General features: G+C 36.8%; 1 protein-coding gene across 5 annotated transcripts; it reads right to left on the bottom strand.

The window, feature by feature from the left end:
• Positions 1-301: 301 nt before the first annotated feature.
• Positions 302-7562, bottom strand: LOC112771479 (1-acyl-sn-glycerol-3-phosphate acyltransferase BAT2, chloroplastic). Of its 5 annotated transcripts, none has more exons than XM_025816245.3 (9): positions 7184-7562; positions 5872-5939; positions 5395-5602; positions 4001-4353; positions 3171-3228; positions 2569-2754; positions 2070-2479; positions 1827-1928; positions 302-685 (listed from the first exon to the last, which is right to left on the bottom strand). In XM_025816245.3, exons 4-9 carry the CDS (start codon positions 4094-4096, stop codon positions 482-484), a joined length of 1056 nt encoding a protein of 351 aa, XP_025672030.1. In that variant the 5' UTR covers positions 4097-4353; positions 5395-5602; positions 5872-5939; positions 7184-7562; the 3' UTR covers positions 302-481. The 5 variants fall into 5 exon arrangements, with proteins under 5 accessions (XP_025672030.1, XP_025672031.1, XP_072082108.1 ...); XM_025816246.3 differs by having other exon boundaries at positions 5395-5464; positions 7184-7538; XM_072226007.1 differs by having other exon boundaries at positions 5395-5939; positions 7184-7550.
• Positions 7563-9026: the final 1464 nt, after the last annotated feature.

Raw genomic sequence — 9026 nt, 5'->3', positions numbered from 1 at the left:
AAAAAATCAAACGTCTCAAATAGGTCTTAAAAGATACAGAAACTAAATTGGTCATTTCTTCCTGACACTAAGATTCTGAACAAACTGGCAACGCTCCAAATTTTAAACACCAACAAAATGGTTATCGTTGCACCAATTTTAAATTGTTTTGAGTATACAAAAAATCCATAATCCCTTCTATTTACTGCAAAATTATTTTTATCTTTCGTTAAAATTTCTTCAAAAAATATTGCGTGATAAAAAGATTATTCTATAAAATATAAATTTTCTATTATTTTAAATTAAAAACATAGGATTATAGTTGGGATCAGAATTCTCTCATTAGGGATGACAATCCCTCTTTAATTTCTTTTAAAGTTTCTAATTCTTGACCCTACAAATGCAAATGTGGTTATGGGATTTTCCCCTCGAAGTTGCTGAGTTAGGTAACAGGGAAGAAATGAAAAAGAACTCGTGCATAGCATCTCTCAGGTTTGAGTGATTACAATACACCTGCGATTGTCGTCCTAGCTTCTTTGCACAACATTTCAGCATCTTTCCCACGTAAAGGTTTATGAATAACAACTTTGACCCAACCTATGTTTACTATACCCTCTCTTCCAGCTGGCATGATTTGACCAGTTCCAATAAGGGTTATTGGTACCACTGGAGCATTTGTCTTGGCAGCAATACTGAAGGCACCTTTCTGAAAATCCCCAAATAATTATAACAATTTAGAATTAGTTCATTGACAAAATCTTACACACAAACATGTCTGAATAGCCCGAAGTGGAAAGAAACCCGAGAAAACTTTGGATGATATTATTAACAGCAATTTAAGTAAAAATAGGCTGAATTTAAACTGTGACATGGCCTGTTCTATGAAGTTAACTGTTCGGGAATTGGGTATAATGAGGTGCCTAAAGTCCCACATCGAGTAGCATGAGATGCTTCATGTTATATTTAAGGAGTGGTTATTCTCCCTTAACAGCTAGCTTTTAAGGTGGTGTTTTTCACTTTCTTTAGGTACTTAACAAAGGTATCAAAGCCTTAGTTGTTGGTGCCATGGAAAGTGCTACCCATAGGCCAGATGCTGATAGCGGGTAGCAAAGTTGCTACCACTGGGTCGGTGTCAAAGAGTGAAGCCGCCGAGGATGTGGGCTCTCCAAGGGTGGTGTATTGTTAGAGACTAGGGTATTATGGGGTGTCCAAAGTCCCATATCAGGTAGTATGGGATGCTTGATGTATTTAAAGAGAGTGGTTTTCTCCCTTAACAGCTAGCTTTTATGGTGTGGTTTTTTCACTTTCCTTAGATTATTAACACTAGGATAAGGCTTTGTTGCTGATAAATTTTATAACCAGTAGATTGGGGTTCAATTTGCTATAGGTAAGTTAGCATGTGGTGTAAAATTCAACACCCCCCCTTAAGAATTTACCATAATGAAAAAGAATTAAAAAATGAAAGAGTAAATGGACAAAAGTACACATGAAAGAGTTTGACATAGACAAAAATACCCAGAAAGTTGGTAAATATGAAAGTACACCCAAAAGATTTATTTCGATGGACAAAAGTATACCACGGGCCTTACAAACCCACTAACGGCATGGTATCTTTGTCCATCGAAAACAATATTTCGAGTATACTTTGATATTTACAATCTTTTGTATGTACTTTTGTCTACCACAAACCCTTTCATATGTACTTTTGTCCATTTACTCAAAATGAAAAACTAAAATACATTAAGGAACTGTTGGTCATTGGTCATTAATGAATAACCTAAAATTGTTTGCATCCTTAAACATGATTATAGACAGATAAAAATCATTACATGACTTGAGATACAAACCTTGAAAGCACCTAGTTTTCCATCTTTACTGCGTGTTCCCTCTGGAAAGACAAAGACCGAGGCTCCCTTCCTGATAAGATCCATGCATCGTTTAAGACAATCCTATATGTGAAGAAGCATAACAGAACTGTGACTTTGAAAATCATATATAAACACAATTTAGAAATAAATTCATGGAAGACATTGGTACTGAATCAACAAGAACAAGTAAAATTATCCACAGCATCAATCGCAGAAGTATACCATCTGGCTTCGGCTATCCATGCGCTTCAAAGGAATGGTGCCTAGAAGAAACATTGCCCACCCAATTATCGGAAAGAGAAATATCCCAGTCTTGCTTATGAATTTAAAGCTTCTTCCTAGAGTGAGAAGAGTATATATGTCAAGGAAACTCTGATGATTGGAAACATACACAGCAGGAGTATCAGGAGGTGGCAGATTCTCCAACCCCTCAAATTTTATTCTATAAAATGGAGCAACTGTGAGTGAAGCCCAGACTTTAGCAACATAATGATGAAATTTTCTTCGTTGACGATCAAATAGTAGTACAAATGGATGTCCAACCAGCATCAGCACAAAAAGAAATACGGCGGAAAGGGCGGTGACAGCATAAAAACAAGCTCCCCTAACTTTTGATTCCATTTTCAGATCCGCTAATTAAGCAAACACCAATAGGTGAATTGGCATTCCATTTAAACATTATTGTTGCTACACATGAAATCTGATCAAAGGATTTTTATACCTGACAATGAGTGACTATCTCCCGCTGCTGCAAGTTCGCATCTTGCAAATGTGTCTCTGGCATGCTTATTCTGATAGCGCAAATTGCAACTATAACGAGGCCTACATAACTCCTCGTTGGGACAAAAAGATACCCACAAATCATTTCTGTGCTTCCTGGGTATTCCTGTCAATCTTCTTTGGGCATCTATACAAAGATAAACAACCAACACTGTTTGTTGAGATAAGACTCAATTTGGTAAATGAATTTTCACCCGAAAATCAGTTAGCCCCTAAGTTATGAGTTTTAAAAGTATGAATCACATTAGTCCTTCTGTCAAAACTCAACTAACAAAGGTACTAATGTGTGTAGGAAACTGCCATGGCTCAATTTAGTCTATTTGTAACACATCTAAAAAGATGCTTCACTTCTAGTTTCTTTACTCTTTACCATACCAAACTGTTCAATCATTATATATATATATATATATATATCTTTTTAAATAAAAACAATTGCATATAAACAAGCACTAGATATCAAGTGAGAAAAACAATTAAGTAGTTTTTAAAAAAAGAGAACTAATACCATGAAAGACAAGAGAGATAAGAGATAAGAACACTTACAACTAAGTGAAGTCCTCAAAACTCGATGATCATAAGTTGGTCGTTTATAAGTACACAACTGCAACCAATGGAAGTAAAACAACATAAACAAAACCTGTTCAATTCAGGGTGAAATGGTCCTGTTTTTTCAAGCTGCCAAACCGAACTGAATTGGAATGGATTTGTTCATATCGGTTTTCTGTCTTAAACTTGTCCTATGTAACATTGGTGTAAAAAAACCATTCCAGCTGTCCTATGTGCATTTTATATTTTCAACAAAAAATATGACATAAATTATTCTAAAATAATGCCCACAAAGTTATAACTGCAAAACATCACGTAGGATTTTGTTCCACAAACCTAAAACTGTAAAACATCAAATATGAGTTGCACAATGTTGCAATAAATGAAAAAGAATAACTGATAGTGGGCTGGGAATCAACATAATGTGTTGGGAAAATTATGGAAAAATACAAAGTTAATTTTAATATCTAATACTCGTAAACAGCAAATTAGCATGCTAGATGTATACATTCTAGTATTCAACAATTTCATGTCAAAGCTAAGACTTCAAAGCATGAATGCAAAACATCTGAAAATTAAAATCGGCATTTGACTTTAAGGAAAATAAAATTGACATTTGAACTCATTTACTTCTGGAAATTAAAAAAGTTTCATTAATAAAACCCAAGAAACAGAGACAAAATAGTATGCTTCTCAGCAACCGAAACTAAAACCAGAATTTGACTTAATCGCATTTGAATTCATATCCTTCACAGCAACCCAAATGCATAACAGAACAACATCATAAACACAATCATAAAATAAAACAGCATAATAAAAAAAACTACCTGAAACATCTCCATTGAGGGACTGGAATTAAAAAACATCGACGACAACGGTGACTGGGAAAGTGAAGTAGACAGGAGCGCGTGAACAGAGGACATAGCTATGGCAATAGGGATGGCGTGACGGACTCACAGCGTTGTCATGTGCAACAGCATAACTGGCTTTCTCGTGGTGATGGTTGAAGAAGAAGAATAAGAAGTGAGGGACTGTGGGGGGAATGGGTGATAGGATTTGTGGGTGACTGGAGTAATGGAGTGTGGAGATTGCTTTGTGAAGTGATGGCACGGGGAGGGAAGAAAAGGAGTGATAAAGTGATAAGTGGGGTTATAACTTCCAACAAACAACTTCAAGTTCTCTGTTAAAAAAACGAAATACATAAATGTGTCAACATACATCATAAACAAAACACCATTTAAAGTATAAAGACTTAATTTCTCTTGATGGATTTTGACTTCTAACATAACCGTGTGGTTGACTAATACTCTTTGCTCAACCATAAAGATTTGTAATTTTTCGAGCTTAATATGTGTTCACACATTAGCATCGTAAAAATGAATAACAAGTTCCATTAAAAAACACAAAGAAAAAGATAAAACAAGAGATACCGTTGATCAATTACATCAACCTGCAGAATAGATGAAGAATTTATAATACTATTACGATTTGAATTTAATTTTCTTTTTCCAAAGGAAAAAAACACTTCTTTTACCACACTATTTTCGAAATTCAATAACCACACACTATATACATTATATGCACCAGCTACAAAAGCTTTTTTACTTCTTCACTAGAACGATCATTTTCTGGCACCATAAACAACAGATACTAAAATAGATAATTTCTCAGATATAGCTTAAGACCAAACGTTTATCATGTGAACACATATTAATAGGGAACAACTCTATTGATTTTCCATCTGAACTTGCCTAACCAAAATTCTAACCCCACTAACCCTTAAAATGCACCAAACTAAATTAATCCAAATCACAATTAATTCATTGTTTGCACGCTCAAATGACTTCAAAGCTTAAAACTTGTATACGTGCACACTAGCCAAGCCTTTACCAACTAAGAAGGCTTAGCCACCCAAATAATTTCAAAATAATTTTTACTAGGAGCTCAGATTAAGAGTTGTACTATTAAAATTTTTTTGAAATTTTTAGCCTATTGAATCATTTTTTTAATCAAAAGCTTTTAGTTCCTTAATGCTTATTCAAGGGAAAACAAGCACAAAAAATGCACAAAACAAGCACAAGCATGCTGCAGCTGCGGAAAATCAAGCAAGGCTCAAAGCACAAGCATGCTGAAAATCACCGAGATTCAAAACAAACAAGCACAAAAAATGCAGAATAAAACTTTAGTGCAATAAATTACTGAGAGGGGGAGAGTATCCAACCTGAAGTGGAGGAGGAGGAGGGACAACCGACGGCTGCAGCGGCGATGCTGTCGACGGCAGACGAAGGCTTCTTTCGTCCGGACGACGAGCGACGATGTAGAGCACGGAGCAGCGGACGAAGTGGGGGATGGCGCAGCGGAGAGGAGAGCACGGAGTAGCAGCGTAGAGGAGAATCGCGGCGGAGAAGAGTATGGACCATGCAAAATGGCTAAAAACTTATAGTAAAAATAAATTACTGAAAAATATAGAAAGATTTTCACATGTGCCAGTATATTTTATCGATATACTAGTAAATTAATGATTATCTAACTTCTAAATAAAAAAGTTTTTACATGTACTAGACCACTTTATTGGTATATAGCTATTCTATTGTTCAGCGACGTAAAAATTTATATTAAAGAATTCTATTGATCATAATTGAGTGACAGGATACATTTATTAAAAGAAGAGTGTAGAGCAAGGTTCTAAAAACCGAACCGGTCATCGAACCACTTTAGCTACTGATTCACTGGTTTATTGGTCCAACCGGTTCAACTGAGGTTCAACTGAAAAAACCGTTTTATAATAAAAAATAAATTATAAATAACCACCATAAAACATAAATATAGTCTATATAAAGTATAAACCTTAAAATGTCTTTCAAATTAAAAGCATTATATGAATATCATCAACCGAGTATTATAATCTTATCAAAATACAAACTCAAAAGTTAAATAACAACAAAAAAATATGCTAATTTACAAAGAATAAATATGCTAATAATCACATATCCTAGAGAGATGCCCACCAACATACATAAGAATTAATTTACAAAGAATAAATATGCTAATAATCACATTCTATTTGATCTACACAATTTCATTTATGCAAGTGTTTTGCAGTAAGAAGGCAATAATAATCCATCATATGTAAGTCCAAACAAGCAGCAAATCAAAAGAGTAAATAAATGAAAGAAATATAAAAGCAAGTATATACACCTCAAAAAACCCCTCATGTAAACAATGGGAACCATGTTTATTTGCGATGAGTTGCTTGCAAGAAATTAAAATGTGCAGATACACAGATAGAGTAGGTAGAAAGAGATATAGAGTAGACTAAAAAAGTCTAATTTGGTGATTAAACTGCAGCATTCAACAAAGTAGCAAGACCTCTTCTGCAATTAAACTCAACCTAATCACTGAGCCAAACCTTCTCAAAACATAACAATTATCAAAATTTATCACAATCTAAACTCATATCTAACAAACAGCTCAAAATTTCAGGCCATCAACAACACAGGCAACAAAGATCAAACAAATCATCAAATTGCTGTGTGTAATAATAACAATGCATGTTGCAATTGCTCAGATACATTCTTTTAACTTTAACAAAAACTTCATTCAACCCAAGAGAGGGATAATAAATCTTGAATCTTCCTTAGCAAATCCAAATCAGCCATAATACTAAATTGTACCTTCTGATTTGGCAACTAATAAAATATAAGAGAGAAATAAAATCTGAAAAAACCAGAATTAAAGAAATAAATCAGCAATAGAACAGATAAATTAGAAAAAATTCATTGAATGAGTCAAAAGCATAGAATCAATCCTAAACCAGAATTAATAAAAAAAAACAGAACTAAAAATTCAAAGTAAAACCAAAGAATCAAGAACAACCCAACCAAAGAACAAATCAGAATCAACAATGGGGAGGACTAGGGAAGAATAAAATTAAATCAGAATCAAACCAACAATCAGAATAAAAAAGTTCAGAATAAAAACAAATCAGAATCAAGCTGAGGCTCCATTACAGTTTCAAATACAAGGAAGGATGACGGCGCTGGAAAGGGAGAGATGGCGACGGAGGCAGGAACAGAGATGGCGCCGGTGACGGTGGAACAGAGCTTCGCGACGGAGGCAGGAGGCGAGCCCGGTGACTATGCTTCCACTGCTGAGAGTCTGAGACGTTAGCTGAGTGAGGGACCGAGTGAGCTTCGAAGCTCTAACCGGCGACGGCGTCAGGAGCACTCCGGAGGCTGAACGAAAGGGAGGGACTGAGCTCGCCGGCGTTGAGAGGAACGGCCAGCTCGAGGGTGATAGGAGGGACGAGGGAAGGTGTGCTGCTGCACCGTTAGAGAGTTGAGTGAGTTAGGGTTGGTAACTGGTAAGGGTTGGGGGGTGTTACTGAATACTAAACGGCTGCGTTTTCAGCATTTTTGGGCAAAGTAAAAAACCGGCCGGGTCCTGGTTTGGTTCGACTGACCGGTTACCGGCCAGTTTAACAGTTCAAAAACGGTTTTTATTTTTTTTCGGTTTTGGCATATAATCGAACCGTAATTCTCATCGGTTCGCAATTCAACCGGTTCGAACCGGTTTTCAAAACATTGGTGTACAGAGAGATCTTTTGACCTGTAATATCTTAAACCAAAAAGATGTCATTGTTAATTACCTTGTGGACAGAGACATTTGTTTCTCATTGTGGAAAGCCATTCTTTGATAGCGGCTAATTGGTAGTTTAGGGAAGCTAACGGAAAGATTGGGCTAGTGAATTTTCTTTTGGTATTTGATGAGCCACAGAAATGTGAACGAAAATTGGATATGTAGCTCATGGGTATTTTCGTGGGATTTAAACAAAAAGCATTGAAAAAAAAAATAAAAGAAATTAAATTTGAAATGCCTCCTAGCTTGCACCTTAATCTATTATATATTTATTAAAATATATAAAAAGAACTAAAATAGTGTTATAAAATTCCTTAACCAAAACCGCAATTCGAAAGCCCTAAGTTTTCAATTAATTCAAATCAGTTATTGAACAAATTGTGGATACCTGGCGCCAGAAGGCGAGAACGTTGGACTTGACAGCGCATCCGGGAGGGCCGTAGTCATAGAGGCTGGCCACACCGCGGTAGATCTTGAACAATGGGATGTAGAAAAGGCGGCGCTCGAGCGTGTTGACAGCTGCCTGACGGAATGCCTCCCTGCTTAGTCCACCGTCGGCGGAGAGGATTGACTGGAGCTGGCGCTCGACGTCGTTCTTCTCAAGCTTGAGTGCGTTGAGTGACTGGACGGCGGCATCGATGTCAGACTTGGGTGCTCCGGCGGCCTTGAGTGCACGGACAGCATTTCCCTGAGCCTCGACGGCAGATTGCTTTTCGTGAGGGCCTTGCGGAGCGATTCTTCAGTGGCAGCCATTGCAGAAGAAGTTGAAGAGAAGTGTGTTAGTGAGTTGGAATGAACCAGCAGCTGAGGAGGTTGAACCACGCAAACGCAAACGCAGAAGCATTAGCTAAGAAGCACTAGCACTACAAATTAACAATACAGCAAGGAATCATAACAGAAAAAAAATTTCAGAATAAAAAACAGTAGAGAACCAACCGATCCAATTGACCGGTTCGGTTCGGTTTTTAAAATTCTGCAATAGTTTAGTTAGTACTTAGTAGGGACCATGGTTTTGAAAACCGATCCGGTCTGCTACATATAACCGCTGGAGAGAAAATCGCTCGAAAACTGTCGAATCGACCGGTCGGACCGGATCAATAGTCGACCAGTTAAACCGGACTGGTAGCGGCCGGTTGGATCGGATTTGTAGCCGGCCGGTTCGAATAAAACGACGCCGTTTTGTTTTTGTGGAAAAAAAAAAAAGCAGAACCATTC

The sequence above is a fragment of the Arachis hypogaea genome, chromosome 18 (genome assembly GCF_003086295.3).
Source record: "Arachis hypogaea cultivar Tifrunner chromosome 18, arahy.Tifrunner.gnm2.J5K5, whole genome shotgun sequence".
NCBI lineage: Eukaryota > Viridiplantae > Streptophyta > Magnoliopsida > Fabales > Fabaceae > Arachis > Arachis hypogaea.
Note: the sequence above shows the minus strand (reverse complement) of the source record. Positions and strands in the feature narration are given on the sequence as shown.